Consider the following 20,838-nt stretch of genomic DNA (forward strand, 5'->3'; position numbering starts at 1 on the left):
ACTTGTATCACCATCTCTTCACCGAACTAGTGCACCTATACAACTTACCATTGTATTGGGTGTGTTGGGGACACACGAGACTATTTGTTATTTGGTTGCAGGGTTGCTTGAGAGAGACCATCTTCATCCTACGCCTCCTACAGATTGATAAACCTTAGGTCATCCACTTGAGGGAAATTTGCTACTGTCCTACAAACCTCTGCACTTGGAGGCCCAACAACGTCTACAAGAAGAAGGTTGTGTAGTAGACATCAAATAGCACCTTCCAGGCATCTTTGTGAGTTGTGTCGAAGAGCCTTTTGAGAGTTCGGTGTTGGGCCGGGTCGAACTCCCACAAGTTCAAAGCCCGTTGTTGGCACGGGAGGATCCGGCGGATGAGCATGACCTGGACCACGTTGAGAAGTTTGAGCTTCTTGTTCACCATGTTTTGAATACATGTTTGGAGTCCGGTCAGCTCTCCCGAACTACCCTAGGACATGCCCTTCTCTTGCCAGGAGGTGAGCCGCGTGGGGAAGCCAGATCGGAACTCGGGGGCCGCTGCCCATTTAGGGTCGTGCGGCTCGGTGATGTAGAACCACCCTGATCGCCACCCCTTTATGGTCTCCACGAAGGAGCCCTCGAGCCATGTGATTTTGGGCATCTTGCCCACCATGCCGCCTCCGCACTCCGCCTGACGGCCGCTCACTACCTTCGGCTTGACGTTGAAGGTCTTCAGCCATAAGCCGAAGTGGGGCTTGATGCGGAGGAAGGCCTCGCAAACGACGATAAACGCCGAGATGTTGATGATGAAGTTCGGGGCCAGATCATGGAAATCCAGGCCGTAGTAGAACATGAGCCCCCGGACGAATGGGTGGAGAGGGAATCCTAGTCTGCGAAGGAAGTGGGTAAGGAACACTACCCTCTCATGGGGCCTGGGGGTGGGGATGAGCTGCCCCTCATCTGGGAGCCGGTGCGCAATGTCATCGGGCAAGTATCCGACTCTCCTCAGCTTCTTGATGTGTCCCTCCGTGACGGAGGAGACCATCCACCTGCCTCCTGCTCCGGACATGATTGGAGAAGGTCGAGGTGGGAAATGTGGACTTGGGCGCTGGAGCTCGAGTGTGCGAAAGTGGATGAGCAAAGGAGGAAGAAGGCGTGGATGAAAAGGTGAATCCTTCTCCCTTTATATGGGCGGCTGAAACTATGCGCCCCCACTAGCCTGGTAAAACTCGCTTATCCCCCAAGCGCCGTAATCGATGGCGCGGTTGGGTTACCTATGCCCGTATTGATGAGAATCCCGTGATAAGGGGACACGATCTCTGCTTTGACAAGACGTGTCAAAAAACTGCCTCGCGTTATGTGCGGGGCTAGTTAAAGGAAACGGTTCGAATAATCACCGGGCCATGACATAATGTCGTGTTGCCAAGACGTGTCAGCAGGTTAGATTTGTGGAAGTATTATTCTCTCTACGGTGGTATGTGGAACTTATTTTGCAAGGTCGGACACTATCCTTGTATTCAAATTCTTCCGTGATGTATTCGGAGGAGGACCCCGCCTTGCAATGCCGAAGAAAATACTGCGCGCCGGACTCATCGTCATTGAAAGCCTGGTTCAGGGGCTACTGAGGGAGTCCTGGATTAGGGGGTCTCCGGACCGCCGGATTATATCCTTTGGCCAGACTGTTGGACTATGAAGATACAAGATTGAAGACTTCGTCTCGTGTCCGGATGGGACTCTACTCGGCGTGGAAGGCAAGCTAGGCAACACGGATATGCATATCTCCTCCTTTGTAACCGACTTTGTGTAACCCTAGCCCTCTCCGGTGTCTATATAAACCGGAGGGTTTTAGTCCGTAGGACAACATACAATCATACCATAGGCTAGCTTCTAGGGTTTAGCCTCTCTGATCTCGTGGTAGATCTACTCTTGTACTACCCATATCATCAATATTAATCAAGCAGGATGTAGGGTTTTACCTCCATCAAGAGGGCCCGAACCTGGGTAAAACTTCGTGTCCCCTGCCTCCTGTTACCATCCGCCTAGACGCACAGTTCGGGACCCCCTACCCGAGATCCGCCGGTTTTGACACCGACAGGCTCCAACGCATATACGTCCCTGAGCGCACGCTTCCGCTCCCTCTTGGGGATGTGGGTTGCGTATATCATGTTCACCGTCCGCACTTGTGGGGAGAACCTCTTCTGTCCTCTGGTGTTCGGCTGCCGGGGCTCTTCCTCGTCATCGCTATGTGGCCCCTTATCTTTGTCTTCGGCAATTAACTTGCCGGCCTTCTTGAACACCCAACAATCCCTGTTGGTGTGGTTGGCTAGCTTGTCGGAGGTGCTGTGTATTTGACACGAGCGATCGAGTATACGGTCCAAACTGGACGGGTCCGGAGTGCTTCTTTTGAATGGCTTTTTCCGCTGACCGGGTTTAGAGCCTTTGAATCCGGCATTGACTGTCGTATCTTCAGTATTATCATTGTTAATGCGGCGCTTATGTTTGTTGCGACGTGACCTGCTATTGCCATCCTTGGTATCCGAAGTACCATGGTTCTTTGACATGTTGTTACTGTGAGCCAGCCAGCTGTCTTCTCCCGCACAAAAGCGGGTCATGAGTGTCGTGAGGGCTGCCATAGATTTTGGCTTTTCCTGACCAAGGTGCCGGGCTAGCCACTCGTCGCGGATGTTGTGTTTGAAAGCTGCTAATGCCTCTGCATCCGGGCAATCGATGATTTGATTTTTCTTTGTTAGGAACTGAGTCCAGAATTGCCTGGCCGATTCTTCTGGCTGCTGAATTATGTGGCTCAAGTCATCGGCATCTGGTGCTCGCACACAAGTGCCCTGAAAGGTGTCGAGGAATGCGGCTTCCAGATCTTCGCAATAGCTAATGGACTCTGCCGGCAGGCTGTTAAGCCAATGCCACGCTGGTCATTTTGAGCTTTAGTGGGAGGTATTTGATGGCGTGTAAGTCATCACCGCGGGCCATGTGGATGTGGAGGAGGTAATCCTCGATCCATACCGCAGGATCTGTTGTGCCGTCGTATGATTCAATATTTAAAGGTTTGAAACCTTCTGGGATTTGATGATCCACTACTTCGTCTGTGAAGCATAAGGGGTGTGCGGCGCCTCTGTATTGGGCTATATCGCGATGCAGCCCGAATGGGTCTTGCCCGCTGTGTTCGGCCCGGCCGGATTTACTTTTACTATATCCGGTGTGACGTTTATCGTCTCGCATAGTGGCGCGCCCTCGTGATCCGTAGATCGATCTTGCATGTTTTGCTTTGTCCTCCAATACGTCTCGTAGGTCTGGCGTGTTTCCCTATGCTTTTTTACTTGAATGGCGTCGGGGTGCGGGTTGAGTTTTTGGCTAGAATGCCTCTCTATCACGCCCACGAGGTGGCTGATCAGTCGCGTCATACGCTTCATCCTCCAGTCGAGGTAGCAACCTGTATTTTGGGTAACTCTTGGAGGGGCGCTCGGGTTTGTATTCCGCGGCCGCGAGGACTTCAGTCCATCTGTCAGCTAGCAGATCTTGATCAGCTTGAAGCTGTTGCTGCTTTTTCTTAAGGCTATTTGCCGTGGCTATAAGCCGGCGCTTGAAGCGCTCTTGTTCGACGGGATCCTCTGGCACGGCGAATTCGTCATCGCCAAGGCTTGCCTCGTCTTCGGAGGGGGCATGTAATTATCATCCTCCGCTTCTCCGTCTGCCGCTCTCTCAGGAGGGCTGCCTCCTCCATCATCCTGCTCTAAATCTTGCTGGAGGGGATTGTTGTTATCTTCGGCACTATCCGGAGTGTTATTATCTCCTGTGCCGGTATCACCACTTTTACTTTGGCGGGACTTAGAGCGGCGCCGCTGACGCCGGCGCTTGGGTTGCTTCTTGGAGGGGTCATCCTCCGCTGTCTCGTCACCATTGCCTTCTTTGGGTGTATCCACCATGTATATATCGTATGATGAGGTGGTTGTCCAGTGCCCTGTGGGCAGTGGTTCCTCTTCATCTCCCGCATCGTCGTCCATACCGTTGATGTCTTCGGAGTCGAAGTCGAGCATGTCGGTTAAGTCATCGACAGTGGCTACTAAGTGGGTGGTGGGTGGGCCGCGAATTTCTTCGTCGTCCGCATCCTAGTCCGGCCGGACATAGTTCGGCCAGGATCGTCTTGACAAGGAGAGAGACCTTAATGAGTTCAGTATGTCGCCGAAGGGCGAGTGCTGAAAGATATCCGCGGAGGTAAACTCCATGATCGGCGCCCAATCGGACTCGATAGGAACGGGCGCAGGCGGTTCGGAGTCCGTGGCCGGAGAAAGATCCGGCAGATTAACAATACGGCTCTCGTGCAAGGTAAGGTCGATGTTCGGCTCGATCGCCGCTGAGGGTAAGGCCTCCGTGCCGGGGTCCATCCACCCGTCCATGGACGGCGCAACTTGGTCCGAATTGAGGGTCGGAGCGGCTACCGGTGCGATCTCCTGAACACTGTCTGATGGTAGAGCTAAATCATACTCATCGTGGCTGTGTGACGCGCAAGGCAGAGGCTCGAATCCGTCGAAGATCAAGTCTCCGCGGACGTTGGCCGTGTAGTTTAAGCTTCCAAACCTGACCTGGTGGCCAGGGGCGTAGCTTTCAATCTGCTCCAGATGGCCAAGCGAATTGGCCCGCAGTGCAAAGCCGCCGAATACAAAGATCTGTCCGGGGAGAAAAGCCTCACCCTGGACTTCATCGCTAACGATGCTAGAAGGGGCCATCAAGCCTAACGGCGACGACACAGAGGAACTCTCAATGAAAGCATCAATGTCGGTGTCAAAACCGGCGGATCTCGAGTAGGGGGTCCCGAACTGTGCGTCTAGGCGGATGGTAACAGGAGGCAGGGGACACAAAGTTTTACCCAGGTTCGGGCCCTCTTGATGGAGGTAAAACCCTACGTCCTGCTTGATTAATATTGATGATATTGGTAGTACAAGAGTAGATCTACCACGAGATCAGAGAGGCTAAACCCTAGAAGCTAGCCTATGGTATGATTGTATGTTGTCCTACGGACTAAAACCCTTCGGTTTATATAGACACCGGAGAGGGCTAGGGTTACACAAGGTTGGTTACAAAGGAGGAGATATGCATATCCGTATTGCCTAGCTTGCCTTCCACGCCGAGTAGAGTCCCATCCGGACACGAGACGAAGTCTTCAATCTTGTATCTTCATAGTTCAACAGTCCGGCCAAAGGATATAATCCGGCTGTCCGGAGACCCCATAATCCAGGACTCCCTCAGTGGGCTTCTTGAACTCCAAGGCTGGAAGATGTTTGATCGCGGTCACTCAAGATGGAAAAAGAAGAAACAGTAGAGCTATTGGTTGATCGTGCTGGTAACCTAGGTGGTTATTAGTCGAGCTTAAGTGAGTTCTAGCTTGTTTCCCTCTTCACTTGTATTCCACGGGTGAGAGGGGGGCGGGGGTGAGTGCTGGTGTTCTTGGGGGCTGTTGTTGCCTCACACTCGTCTATTATGTCATAACTTAGGTGGTTTTGGTTGTATGTCACGACTATCTAGTTTCGTTAATGAAATCGGGGGAAATATCTCACTTTGTGCATTCGGTATATTTAATTTACATGGTTCGGTTTATACGGTTTTTTGATTTGTACGGTATTAATACTTCGATAAATACAGTATGAAATTAAAATACGGTTCGGTTTCACCATAATAACCAAAGTTGACGCGAATTTGAAAATGACATCATAATAATTTATAAATTTATGACTCAAAACACATACTACTATTTTACACAAATACTATATAACTATAACTATAACTATATATATATATATACCTACTAATAAAGCAAGGTGTGTTTCTTCAATTTTTTCATCCGTTCACAGTCGAAATTTATTTTTTTATCCGAGGTGACACTAAATTTTTGTGCGTTCGTCTGTTTTTTTATTTAACAACTCCAGATTTTCGTACTTGGGCCGCACACGCTGTGGCCCAGCCAAGCCTGCCTACTTATTTGCCTGCCGATGAAGCTGCAAAAACTCTATTTGACTCCCAATGCGGCAGATAGTCAGAGTTTCGCACAGGCCGCCCAAAATTGTGCCGGCCTGTTTCACTTTTCCTTCCAAATTTTTTTTTACCTTATTTCGTAACTAAAACTTTTCAAACAAAGTTCAGACTTTTTTTTCAAATTTATAAAAAAATGTTCAGAATGACAATTGGGCTTACCACACATTCCTTTTTCTGTCACAATGACAAGTAGCAAAAAATTAAGGGCGCGAGGGGATTGAACTATGACCTTCCCTATTGTGTCCACGGACAAAGCCAACTCAGCTAGCTTGCAATTATGGAATAGTCTCACCTTGGAATTTTATACTAAATCACACCAGTTTTTATATGTCTCTAAGTTATCTGGAAATAAGAAGGTTGTGTGAGAATAAGGAAGTTGTCCCGAGAATCATGTGCAGAACGAGGTACTCCATAAATTATTGCCGGAGGTAACTTGCGCGTGTCAATAAAATACAATATGTTGGTTGGCTATAGCCTATAATTGAAAAAATTGTGGGCACATGCTAATAAAAGAGAATATGTTGATTTTGCTCTAATTAATAAAAATTGTGGGCACATGAGCGCAAAAATAGTTAAAGAGAATAAACCCTGATAATGAAGGGACATTCATACCTGGTTATGAGCTAATTATGACAATCAAACAAAATTTATGCACTATAATTAGTAATCCATCCGGTTACATTGTCGCAGGAGAGAGTGGTCGAAGCAACCATGCCTCGAAGATCGCTGTGTAGCAACAAAATGAGGATGCAACCACAACTCCGACTAGGTCAAAAACAATGTATATGACTATTTTTAGAGTCATGCCTAGGTCTATAATTTTTGTAGCAAACTTACTTGCAAAATATATTTGCAACACTGACAACAACTCGGTTGATGGAGGAGGTGACTATAGGCGAGCCGCTAACCAACGACACCCCGACACGGCCGAGCACTACTGCCGACTACCTCCTCCCATTATTGACGGCCGCCGCGCACATCATTCCACTGACACAAGGTTGAACTACCACCGCCGACGATGACAGGAAGGAGGATAAGCGACAATATAGATCGGGCGTTGTGTTCACATAGAGGACATGGAAGAGTGTGTTCGAATGTGGGGAATGCTGAGATATTATTTTTCTCCCGTTGCAACGCACGGGCATATTTCCTAGTGTGTGTGTGTATATATATATATATATATATATATATATATATATATATATATATATATAGTTACTATTCATCAGCCAGGGTGCAGAATAAGTTATTCTTCACCCGAGGTAATCTCACGATCATTTCATAATTAAATTACCTTTGAAATTCAAATAGTTACATTCCTATCGATTCACGATGTAAAATTTCACATAAGAAAATAAAAATATAGGTCATAAGACAAGAAAATTTACGGTTTATGTGTATTTTACATTATATTTTTACATTTGTAATTTTACATAACATAAAATATATTTTTTGACGATTATATATTTTCTTACGATCTCTTTTTACTTTGGAAATAAGGCAAAATTTACGGAACGTAAAATTACGGTCCATTGATGGTAAAATAGAGGGGGGTGAAGAATAACTATTCCCTATATATATATATATATATATATATATATATATATATATATATATATATATAGGACGACAGTTTGGGACACCTAGGTGCCCAAGCTCCTTGCCTGTCAACCTTCGGATTGCTTTAGGATGTGTGCCGACGTGGTAGGTATAGACACTACCGGGTATAACCATTTGCAATACTTAATTGGAAAGTTAATGCGGTGTACTAATTAATTTCCTATAACTGTGTGTGAATCAGCGACCACTTGCTCTCATTTGGATGGAGGCATTAATTAGAATGCATGCACAAAAACATTCCCTAAAAAACAAGAATCTACCTAATTATAGCTATGCATGTGCGTGTGAAAAACTTGTAATTAATGCATAAAAGGTAATGATTAAAAGCTGCCTAATTTTTGCTGTACACACTACACAAGTATTGGTAATGTGCCCTTTTAAAAAGATACAGGTATGTGTAGTGGTGTCTACGTAACTAAAATTATTTCTCTTTGTACGACCTAGCTGTGTTTAGGGTATATACCCACAAATTCTTTGAGGATAAGAGATATTTTTTTGGGTATGTAGCCACAATATTATAGTATGATTCGTCGAGTATCACACCTCTGCTACATCTCTATCGAGTATCTTGTATAGATGCTCATAGAACGTAAAAAATCATTTGTCAAGGTAGTTGGTTTACGTACATGTATCCACTTATATTATGGGTATATACCAATATATTTTTTACATCAAGGTACATACATACAAAGAAATACTTTGAGTAGGCACTGATTTTTTTTTGCGAAAACTTAAGTATTACAAATATATCGGACTACGTGTGTAGGTATCTAAAATCTAAAATAAATCATAGGGTATATTCCATTCGAGGTATGTACATACAGAGAAACACCATGAGTTGCACCGTATTTTGCGAAAATTTTAGTATGGACTTACAAATATATGGGAAACGTTTGAAGGTATCTAAAACCTAGAATAATCATAGAGTATATAGCTACCCAAGTACAAGTGTATGAGTATCTAGACTATTTTAACATGATTATAGTAGAATTGTTTAAGAAAAGAAATCTTTTACGAGGGAATCAATACCATCCAGTTTTTGGAAACCAGTCAACAATCAATGCGGTTAAGCTTATTAATGCATGAAAATAGAAAATGGAAAGAAAATTATATGGAAGGTACTACTGATTATTTATATTTATTAGCAGAAAATGCATTAGCGGTTCGGGTCCGAACTAGGTGCCTGGGCACCTAGGTGCCCTAGATAATTTACCTATATATATTAGTACAAATGCCCGTGCGTTGCACCGGGCGAAAAAAGACACATGTGCCATTGTGCATCATTTTTTATATCCAGTTTTAATAAACGCCCATAATAAGGTTCAACATGGAAAATTCCTTATTTTAAATAAAAGTTAAGATTTTCATAAAAATTGGAACACTTAATAATTAACGTTTTTATGAAAATTGGAACATTTCCTAAAAAAGAATAGTTTTTTAGGAAAAATATTTTTTTACATATATTTTTAGAGCATTTTTGCTAGGGAATTTTTACAGATGGTTGTTTTCTTGGGAAGAGTTTGTTCCTTTTTTTAATGCCCGTGAGTTGCAACGCGTACAATCTTGCAAAACCTGCTCCATGTGTCCTTACGCAACATTTTCTTTTATTCAAATATGATAATTAATGTTACACTTATTCAAATCTGATAATTAATGTTACACTGTTTATTGCTTTCTGTTTGAATTTTGGTCATTAAGAAGCCACCATAGTGTTCTTTGTTTGATTCAAGAGTAGTGGTTCATGGAATAGTCTCTGAATTGGTTTTATTTTTTGCTTTCTGCCACAGTTGCCGCAGAGGGAGGACAAACGGCGCACGAAGACCACCATGGTTGGCATGGAGGGAGGACAACGACCCGCGAAGACGCCTCGAGGGAGATAGGGTAGATCGCCGGAGCACCAAAACAACGTGGTCGTGATTCTTTGTTTATTCCCAATCTTAACGAAGAGTTGCCACACACTGAAGAAACAGAGCATCGTCCATCGGAAGCAACACACAAACCAGGAGGAGAAGCATAGTTCATATCTTCAGATTGAGGGAAACATATTTGTGGAAATTATTAAATAAGAGCACTGCAATTGCTAGTAAACTACATGATAATTTCAAGCAATACACATGACCACCATCATATCTTCAAACATACTTTATTGTCATTCTGGACATGTATTTGGTCCTTCATACAACATATATATGCATTGATCACCTATATAATTAAGATTATTTTTAAATACATTAGTAATAGATATATGAGCAGACACATCATCATTTATGAGCAGATACATTAGTAATAGATATATGCATTGATTAATAACATTTTCCTGTTTGACTACTTACATCATCATTTACCCACTCTTTTTCATCTAGCAGACACATCAACTGATTTTGTAACACAGAACTTCCATCGATCTGAACCAACAATTGTTTTCTGAAAGATGATTCTATTGCTATATGAGCACATAGATCATGACCGGTCAATGTATTGTCTGCAAAAAATCAAATACTTTAATAATATATTGAATACAGAAGTACATAGAATAAATCAAACAAATACCTTGTGGTAGATAATCATATTTCTCTTCAACTATGATCTCTTTATTTGAATCTGGTTCCTTAACATCATGTAATGGTAAAACTGATTCCAGCACAATCGATTCAAAACATTCAGAAATTGGAGAAGATGTTGACATAGTTGGTGACATTGGTGATGGCTCCAGAACACCTGTTTTTAGAATTTTTTGCTTTTTTGAAGGTCGGTTATCCAAATCCTCTGCAATGTTCATTTTAGTGATGTCATCTATTTTCTGCAGTTACAACATAAACAAAAGGTAAGACTCAAACCATTATTTTGTTTGTAGAATATTTCAGATTGTGCAAAGATAGAGTCAACAGGGAATTGTATCAAATATGGAGCAAATAGAATAGGTTACTGTTGCCACCACCAAGGGAAGCACAGGCTGACACATAAATATATTTTGTATTATATATGATGCAAAAGTAATCTTGAGCACTGATTTACTCATTGACGAAAAACTGACTAACAGATCAGTACCACCTTTTTAGTTCATTTATTGACTGAAGTGTGGCATTTATGAATATGTAATACTACCTAATCCAAATACATATGCCACCTGATACACGTCTATGTGTTTGCTGGACATTCTACTGCAAATTATTACATATATACTAAAAACTATATACTCAGAATTGGATGATGATATTCTAGAATAGCTGTTGTCTATGTATGACAAACTAGTAATAATAAAAATCAACAGCAGCAGCAACATGTATAGAAATTATGCAATTTGCAGGGGAGGGGGAGGGACTTACAGTGTGCACGTTGGTATCACCGAATGGCATGTCCGGTAGCCGAATCTCCTTGGCGTCCACTTGAGTTCTACCAGACGCCTTTGGCACCTGCACGTGCACACACAACAGAGACATCAAAACCAATTATCCTACACTTGAACAACAACATTTTAGTTTGGATGAAATTCTATCAATCGATGCAAAAATTCAGAATCAGCATGTATACAACAAATTAATACAATGCTAGACCATTAGCAGAAAACAAATTCTTAGCTAGACCTATAAACTGAAGCAATGAGCCAATTATGACTGAACCAATTTCAGTCAGGAGCAACATCAGAATGATTTCAGCATGCAATTGGATTTCATTAGTACTATATTAGTAGGGCGTTGATAGATTATGAAATCCATAAAGCACTATGACTGAAGAATAACCAAGCAAATTCAAACAGTGACAAGCAAGCAAATATTTTCAGAAGGTAAGACGACTCCCAGCAAAAAAAAGTTGCAGCCCCTGCTGCCTGCTAGGAAGTAATGCTATGCTCAGATTCCCTCTTTAAGTACTGACAGAGCAGTCTAGTCGATAGGTGTAAGTTTTCTTCAGAAAGTTCAGTAGTTTCAGAGTTCTTCAGTTTCAGTTTTTCTGTTAGAGCACGAGGGCACGATCGTTGTGTGTTCCGTGTGAGTATGTAGGAAGCCAGCTGCACGATATCGCCTGTGGGATGGCGCGGGCACGATGGGGTGGTTGCGAGCATCACGACATCACTTTAGATCGCTGAATAAAAGGATAAGCAGAAAATAGCAGAACTTGGGCTGCACAAAAACCACTTGTCTATGTTCTTTTTCGTCTGTGTCCAGAGTGAGAGAACAAGAGCGAGAGAGAGGTAGGAGGTGCTCTGGCGAGCATCTCCGGCAACATAATAGTCAGTTGACCTTAGTACTATGTATCTCGATGTGTAACATGAACTTTCATATCTTCTTTTTGTGATGTTGTAAAACTAACCAAGATCAGATGCCTGACTAATTACTGCCTCCATGGAGGATTGAGGATGCCTGATTAAGCTGAACTTCCATGGTAGCCTGATTGTTCCAGAAAAACAGGGGTTAAGGAGATACATACCTCTGATGTAGAAGACGCAGGCGACATCACAGTGCTGGACTAATGTTCTTGTACCTCCGGCAAACTCGGCGCTTCTTCCTCCGGCGAACTCGGCGGCGACATTAGATGTTCCTCCAGAATTGATCTGATGGAGATTACAGCTGAGTACCCTTCCTTCTCATACCAAAAAACAGCAATCTGGGTTCAGCACTCCATTGACTTGTGTTCGACAAGGACACAGTCTAAAATCAATACAAATTGGACACGGGACTTGCGCTCGAGCACGACCTGCATTCCTCTGCTCCGACCGCGCTCGATGCCAGCGCCGGCGACTCCTCGGGCCCTCGCCACGCCGGCGACTACCAAGAACCCCGCCACCTCCTTGCCTCCGCTTGCTGCTCGTCGCCAGGAGCGCCGCCACCCTTCTTTCTCCTGACACCGGCGGCCATAGGAGCCCCGTCGTCCCTGGTGGTTGGCCCGCTTGAGCAGGGGAGGCCAACGAGATGGTCATGCGCGAGCAGAGGAGGTCACGGACAGCGACGGAAGGAGGAGGCGCGGGCGAAGCGGGGAGGATGGAGCTCGGGGCGCGGCGCGCTCGCGCGGAGGCATGAGGCGCACGGGACTGGGCGAGGGGAAGCAGCAGCACGCGGTGCGAGGGGAGGTCCCGCGAGGACGGGGCACCGGAAAACAGAGGCGGACGGCGGAGGTGCTGCAGGAGCGGCACTCGGGCGCGAGGTAAGGAGGCGGAGCAGAGGAAGGGGAGGCCGGAGGTGGTCCTCGCCGACGATGGAGGGACGCAGGCGCGAGGGGGAGGATGAGAGGAAAAACAATAGTGGCCCGCTGGTGGCTGCCGGCGACGGCGGGTGCGAGGGGTCGTCGGAGCGGCGTCGTGGACGCCGGCACCAAGCGGCGGCGAGTGGCCGGTGGTGGACTCTGGGAATAGATAAGGAATATAAGGACTGACTGCGGGCTGAATTCCAACTAATGTAGGGGCTCTTTTGCAAAAATGAAACGTTTTCTTAGGAACTCACTTAATATAGGACTGTAGGTTGAATTCAACAAACAACAGGGGCTTTTTTGCAAAAACGGCCACGACGGACGACCAAAAGCAATACCTAGTTTATTAGTGGGGTGAAGAATAACTATTCCTCACCCAGGGTGACGAATAGCGCGACCCATATATATTCGTCACCCTGGGTGAGGAATAGTTATTCTTCACCCCACTCTATTTTACCATCAATGCCCTGTAATTTTACGTTCCGTAAGTTTTGTCTTATTTCCGACGTAAAAAGACACCGTAAGAAAATATATAATTGTTATAAAAATTATTTTATGTTATGTAAAATTACAAACTTAAAAACATAGTGTAAAATACACATAAACTGCAAATTTTCTTGTCTTATGATCTATAGTTTTATTTTCTTATGCCAAAATTTACATAGTGAATCAATAGGAATGTAACTATTTAAATTGCAAACGTAATTTAATTATGAAATGATCGTAAGATTACCTCGGGTGAAAAATAACTTATTATGCACCCTGGGTGATAAATAGTAAAATAACTTATTATATATATATATATATATATATATATATATATATATATAGTGTTACTATTCATCACCTAGGGTGTAGAATAAGTTATTCTTCACCCGAGATAATCTTATGATCATTTCATAATTAAATTACGTTTCGATTCAAATAGTTACATTTCTATTGATTCTCTACGTAAAATTTGACATAAGAAAATAAAAAATATAGGTCATAAGACAAGAAAATTTGCAGTTTATGAGTATTTTAGACTATGTTTTTACGTTTGCAATTTTACATAACATAAAATATTTTTTACGGTGATTATATATTTTCTTACGGTCCCTTTTTGCGTCGGAAATAAGACAAAACTTACGGAACGTAAAATTATAGTGCATTGATGGTAAAATAGAGGAGGCGAAGAATAACTATTCCTCACCCAGGGTGACGAATAGAGGGGGGCGAAGATTAACTATATATGCACGAACGGATTCATCCCTTGATTGTTATGGATGTGCTTACCATTTTTTAAAGAGAAAAATGATTATGTTACAAGAAAAATGTACATGCTTGGTAGTGAATTTGACTCATGTACAAGAAAAATGATAACTTGCATGGTTTTTTGCCTCAAGAAATATAAATTTATTTTTTACTTTAGTTTACCGGTTAACCATTCGGTTTTTCAGTATATACCATAAACACCAAAGGTCAAAACGGTATGAAAAGTTCATACCGTACGAAAACCAGAAACCATAAAAACCATAAAATCGGTTCGCTTCAGTTTATTTTCGGTATAATTTTTCGCTTCGGTTTCAAAATGAACAGAGTGAGAAATACCCCTTTCATTTACAAAAGGTAATGGGACCGACCGAGATGGGGTTTGACATCGCTATAATGAATCGTATTGATCGGTGGCTTAGTTTTGGAGCATGTTTTTAATACATGCTTTTTTGTGCCTTTTTGGAGCACATTTTTAATAGAAGTCTTTTATTTTCGAGGTCTTTTTATGCTAATTTGTACCATAATAATGAGCTCCTTTTTGTGAAGTAATCTTTTGTATTTACATGCCTGCTTCAATACGCCTCCCACAAACTGTATAAGGGCAGTTCGGTCATTAGCATGAAACGTATACCCACGTTCGTATTATAGACATACAACCGAGCCGCCCGCCCAACTGGTACGCCCGCCCATGCAAAAAAAAAACCTTTCACAATCTCACCATCTACCCGATGATCACGCGGCCCCCGATCCAGCCTTGCCCAACTGGCCGATAGCCGCCCGTGCCGCACTAGTGAAAGACCGCCATCGCTGGCTGCGGAAACCGTTCACCACCATCCCACGAGGCCTCTGAGGGCATGGTTAATAAGACAGTCTTATTTTAAGTTTTGCATATAATTTAGAGATGACAAAAGAGTATATCTACAATGGATTATATCTTAACCTTATCTTCAATAACTAGCAATTTCTTAAAACATAGTGAGACAAATTGTGCTAAGAGATCATCTCTTGTCTTATCTTAAATAAGAGAAGACAAGCCTTTTCTTATGAGTTCTCTCTCCCCCACCTCATCATTTATCCTATGTGACACTCCTAAGATAGCACCATTGTACATGCCCTGATCACCCCTGTACCACGCCGTGGTCCGCCTGATTTTCCCGCCGGTTACGGAAGTCATCGTCCTCGTCTTCGACGTCGCCGCCATCCGCAATCACGCAGGAGGCCCTGGCGCGTCTTACCGCCTCATGCCCCATGCCGCCTCTCACCACCCCATCACTCGCCATGGCTCCTCCCCATAATCCCGCCGATGACTAAAGTCGCCGTCCTCGTCTTCGACATCTCCGTCGTCCGCAATCACACCGGAGGCACCTAACTCAAGGTCCCGTCGGCCTTGCCTCGGGACATTGACATCGCCACCCAAGGTTTGCCATCTAAACCATCTACTTCATGTTGACATGATCTATTTTTTTCTTTCAAAAACTAAGTTGAAATAGTTTTGATTTTGTCATTTATTCATCGGCATGCCCCACTTCATCAAATTTGAATATAAACTGAGATAAAATTTTTGTTGTGCAGTGTTGATAGTGAGGTGTGTTTAAATGAAAAAAGAAACGACATTTACGGGTGATGAGAATGGTCCCGATAATGTCACTCGGACCGAGAATGATACTAGTAATGAAGATGATTACAACAACAACAACGAAATGTGGTCGTCATATGATATCTTACCTTCGGAGGATTAAAAAAATAATGAGCATGGTGCATATAGTGAAAACGTAAGTGTCGTCTATTTTGATTTCATTTTTAAATTGTAAAAGTACCTCATGGCTAATTATTTGTTAATGTTTTTCAATGTACAGGAAGATGAGGACATTCGGAATGAGCAAAATGATTTGCACGAAGCATTCACCGATAACTTAAGCCAGGTTCATTCAAACATTTCATATGACACGCAGTAGTATGAACTAAATGATGATAACTGACACGGTTTTATATATAATTTTGAAGGAGGACACAGATCATCGTAGTGGTGATGACGATGAAGCTGACATCGACATTGAGCAGGCTCAATACCAACAACAGTTGCTGGAGACACATTGGAAGGCTATGGCTATGAATTTTCGGTTCCAAGGCGATGCGTACATATTCTACAATAAGCATGTCAAAGAGCGTGGGTTCAGCATCAGGAGAGAGAAGGTGAAACGAGGGAAAAGTATTTTAGGAATTATACGGTTCATTTGCTCCAGAGCAGGGAAAAGGCAGAGCAAATTCATAACCATGGATGGCCGCACCCTGAGGCTAAGACCCGAGACTCATTGTGAGTGCGGTGCACAAATGGTGGTGAAGTTAGACATATCACATGGAGTTTGGTTCGTCGCGTCATTCTGGACGATCACAACCATGTGTTGGCTCAACCCGACAAGGTCGCAATTTGATGGTCACATAGGCAGATACAAGATCACCAGAGGGCAGAGATATTAGCGCTGCAAGGGGCTGGTATTAGAAAGCATATAATGGTTGACAACTTCATCAGCAGGTACGCTTCACACGATAAGTGCAGACTTATGATAACCCACAAGTATAGAGGATCGCAACAGTTTTCGAGGGTAGAGTATTCAACCCAAATTTATTGATTCGACACAAGGGGAGCCAAAGAATATTCTCAAGTATTAGCAGCTGAGTTTTCAATTCAACCACACCTTGAAACTTAATATCTGCAGCAAAGTATTTAGTAGAAAAGTAATATGATAGTAGTGGTAACGGTAGCAAAAGCTAATGATAACAAAAGTAATGTTTTTGGTATTTTGTAGTGATTGTAACAATAGCAACGGAAAAGTAAATAAGCGGAGAACAATATACGGAAAGTTCGTAGGCAATGGATCGGTGATAGAGAATTATGCCGGATGCGGTTCATCATGTAACAGTCATAACCTAGGGTGACATAGAACTAGCTTCGATTCATCAATGTAATGTAGGCATGTATTCCGAATATAGTCATACATGCTTATGGAAAAGAACTTGCATGACATCTTTTGTCCTACCCTCCCGTGGCAGCGGGGTTCTAGCGGAAACTAAGGGATATTAAGGCCTCCTTTTAGTAGAGTACCGGACCAAAGCATTAACACATAGTGAATACATGAACTCCTCAAACTACGGTCATCACTGGGAGTGGTCCCGATTATTGTCACTTCGGGGTTGCCGGATCATAACACATAGTAGGTGACTATAGACTTGCAAGATAGGATCAAGAACTCTCATATATTGATGAAAACATAATAGGTTTAGATCTGAAATCATGGCACTCGGACCCTAGTGACAAGCATTAAGCATAGCAAAGTCATAGCAACATCAATCTCAGAACATAGTGGATACTAGGGATCAAACCCTAACAAAACTAACTCGATTACATGATAAATCGCATCCAACCCATCACCGTCCAGCAAGCCTACGATGGAATTACTCACGCATGGCGGTGAGCATCATGAAATTGGTGATGGAGGATGGTTGATGATGACGACGGCGACGGATTCCCCTCTCCGGAGCCCCGAACGAACTCCAGATCAGCCCTCCCGAGAGGTTTTAGGGCTTGGCGGCAGCACCGTATCATAAAACACGATGAATCCTTCTCTCTGATTTTTTTTCTCCCCGAAAGTGAATATATAGAGTTGGAGTTGAGGTCGGAGGAGCTCTAGGGGGGCCCACGAGGTAGGGGGGCGCGCCCAGGGGGGCAGGCGCGCCCTCACCGTCGTGGATAGGGTGTGGGCCCCCCTGGTCTTGATTTTTTGCCAGGATTTTTTATTATTTCCAAAAATAGTCTCCGTAAAGTTTCAGGTCATTCCGAGAACTTTTGTTTCTGCACATAAATAACACCATGGCAATTCTGCTGAAAACAACGTCAGTCTGGATTAGTTCCATTCAAATCAGGCAAGTTAGAGTCCAAAACAAGGGCAAAAGTGTTTGGAAAAGTAGATACGACGGAGGCGTATCAACTCCCCCAAGCTTAAACCTTTGCTTGTCCTCGAGCAATTCAGTTGATAAACTGAAAGTGATAAAGAAAAACTTTTACAAACTCTGTTTGCTGTTGTTGTTGTAAATATGTAAAGCGAACATTCAAGTTTTCAGCAAAGATTATAGACTAACCATATTCACAATAACGCATAGGTCTCATGTTTACTCATATCAATGGCATAATCAACTAGTGAGCAATAATAATAAATATCGGATGACAACACTTTCTCAAAACAATCATAATATGATATAACAAGATGGTATCTCGCTATCCCTTTCTGAGACCGCAAAATATAAATGCAGAGCACCTTTAAAGATCAAGGACTGACTAAACATTGTAATTCATGGTAAAAGAGATCCAGTCAAGTCATACTCAATGTAAACTAACAGTAATGAATGCAAATGGCAGTGGTGCTCTCCAACTGGTGCTTTTTAATAAGAGGATGATGACTCAACATAAAAGTAAATAGATAGGCTCTTCGTAGAGGGAAGCAGGGATTTCTAGAGGTGCCAGAGCTTGGTTTTGAAATAGAGATGAATAATATTTTGAGCGGTATACTTTTATTGTCAACATAACAACCAAGAGATGGCGATATCTTCCATGCTACACACATTATAGGCGGTTCCCAAACAAAATGGTAAAGTTTATACCCCCCCTCCACCAACAAGCATCAATCCATGGCTTGCTCGAAACAACGAGTGCCTCCGACTAACAAGAGTCCCAGGGGAGTTTTGTTTACAATTATTTTGATTTGATTTGCATAAAGCATGGGACTGGGCATCCCGGTGACCAGCCATTTTCTCGTGAGTGAGGAGCGGAGTCCACTCCTCTTGAGAATAACCCGCCTAAAATGGAAGATACGGACAACCCTAGTTGATACATGAGCTATTCTAGCATACAAAACAGAATGTTTATTTGAAGGTTTAGAGTTTGGCACATACAAATTTACTTGGAACGGCAGGTAGATACCGTATATAGGTAGGTATGGTGGACTCATATGGAATAACTTTGGGGTTTATGGAGTTGGATGCACAAGCAGTATTCCCGCTTAGTATAGGTGAAGGCTAGAAAAAGACTGGGAAGCGACCAGCTAGAGAGCGACAACAGTCATGAACATGCATTAAAATTAATCAACACCGGATGCAAGCATGAGTAGGATATAATGCACCATGAACATAAATATCGTAGAGGCTATGTTGATTTTGTTTCAACTACTTGCGTGAACACGTGCCAAGTCAAGCCACTCGAATCGTTCAAAAGAGGATACCACCCTATCATACCACGTCACAACCATTTTAATAGCATGTTGGCACGCAAGGTAAACCATTATAAGCTCCTAGCTAATTAAGCATGGCACAAGAAACTATGATCTCTAGTTGTCATTGCAAACATGTTTATTCATAATAGGCTGAATCAGGAACGATGAACTAATCATATTTACAAAAACAAGAGAGGTCGAGTTCATACCAGCTTTTCTCATCTCAGTCAGTCCATCATATATCGTCATAATTGCCTTTCACTTGCACGACCGAACGATGTGGATAATAATAATAGTGCACATGCATTGGACTAAGGTGGAATCTGCAAGCATTCAATAAACGGGAGAAGACAAGGCAATATGGGCTCTTTTGTCCGATCAACAATAATGCATATAAGAGCCACTTCAACAATTTAATTATGGTCTTCTCCTATCGACCCCAAAGAAAAGAAAAGAAATAAAACTATTTACACGGGAAAGCTCCCAACAAGCAAAAGAAGAACATGAAATCTTTTTGGGTTTTCTTTTTAATTACTACTACACGCATGGAAATTAAAACTAGCTAAAAGCTACAACTAATTTTTTTGGTTTTTCTTAAGGTTTATTAAACACACAAGAAGAAAGCATAAAAAGAGAAAATAAACTAGCATGGATGATCCAAAGTAGTAGTTGGGGTCGTACTGAGATGCAGCAGTCATTGCATCGTGGGCTGCAGCTTGGAGGCGAGCTATCTCAGCCCTCCTCTTATACTCTTCTACCTTCTCTCTGGTTATAGAATATCTCCCCTTTGCCTGAAAATCAAAGAAAGTAGAAGCAGGGAGAGCGACGTGATAGGTGCGTCGTTTATCAAAGATTAGTCGGTACTGGAGGAACTGATCGTTCCTCTCAACAAACTGATGACGAACCATAGCCTCATAATCCAAATAAGCAGGGGGCAACTCAATATCATCCTCACGTATGGTTATACCAAGAAAATTAGCTATGCGGGTTGCATAAATTCCACAAAAGAAATCTCCATTAAATCTATTAAGATGCAACCTACGTGCAACAATGGCTCCCAAGTTATAAGATTTATCTCCTAACACAGCACTCCTAAGAACACTGAGGTCAGGGACACACATGTGACATGCTTCATCTTTACCATTAATGCATCTACCTATGAAGAGAGCAAAATAATGTATAGCAGGAAAGTGAATGCTCCCTATGGTAGCTTGAGCTATATCTCTAGATTTCCCCACAGTTATACTACTAAGAAAATCTCTAAATTCAGATTTGCGAGGTTCACTAGTACTACCCCATTGTGGAAGTTTGCAAGCAGTGGTAAAGTCCTCTAAGTCCATAGTGTAAGAATTTTCATAAAGATCAAACATGACAGTTTGAGAATTACGTGAAGATGAAAATTCAAACCTCCTCACAAAGGAGCTAGTGAGATAGTGATACTAACGGCATTTTTCTTCCTCGAAGCTCACAAGATCAGCGTTACGCAAATGTGCATTAA

General features: G+C 43.0%; 1 protein-coding gene across 2 annotated transcripts; it reads right to left on the reverse strand.

Annotated features, from left to right (window-relative positions):
* Window positions 1-9,776: 9,776 nt before the first annotated feature.
* Window positions 9,777-13,018, reverse strand: LOC125546145 (uncharacterized). Of its 2 annotated transcripts, XM_048710309.2 has the most exons (5): window positions 12,334-13,018; window positions 12,067-12,219; window positions 10,968-11,054; window positions 10,192-10,441; window positions 9,777-10,123 (listed from the first exon to the last, which is right to left on the reverse strand). In XM_048710309.2, the coding sequence occupies exons 2-5, from the start codon at window positions 12,091-12,093 to the stop codon at window positions 9,945-9,947; spliced, it is 543 nt and encodes a 180-aa protein (XP_048566266.1). In that variant the 5' UTR covers window positions 12,094-12,219; window positions 12,334-13,018; the 3' UTR covers window positions 9,777-9,944. The 2 variants fall into 2 exon arrangements, with proteins under 2 accessions (XP_048566266.1, XP_048566265.1); XM_048710308.2 differs by having other exon boundaries at window positions 12,067-13,018.
* Window positions 13,019-20,838: the final 7,820 nt, after the last annotated feature.

The sequence above is a fragment of the Triticum urartu genome, chromosome 3A, assembly GCF_056163025.1.
Source record: "Triticum urartu cultivar PI428250 chromosome 3A, HENAU_Tu73, whole genome shotgun sequence".
Classification (NCBI taxonomy): Eukaryota; Viridiplantae; Streptophyta; class Magnoliopsida; order Poales; family Poaceae; genus Triticum; species Triticum urartu.

Bases quoted from the DNA above. Each gene is read 5' to 3' on its own strand.
- LOC125546145 (XM_048710309.2), bottom strand. From the start codon at position 12,093: ATGTCGCCTGCGTCTTCTACATCAGAG. The intron at 11,055-12,066 runs GTATGTATCTCC...GTGCACGTGCAG, and splicing joins CTGCGTCTTCTACATCAGAG to GTGCCAAAGGCGTCTGGTAG. The intron at 10,124-10,191 runs GTATTTGTTTGA...GATTTTTTGCAG, and splicing joins ATATGATTATCTACCACAAG to ACAATACATTGACCGGTCAT.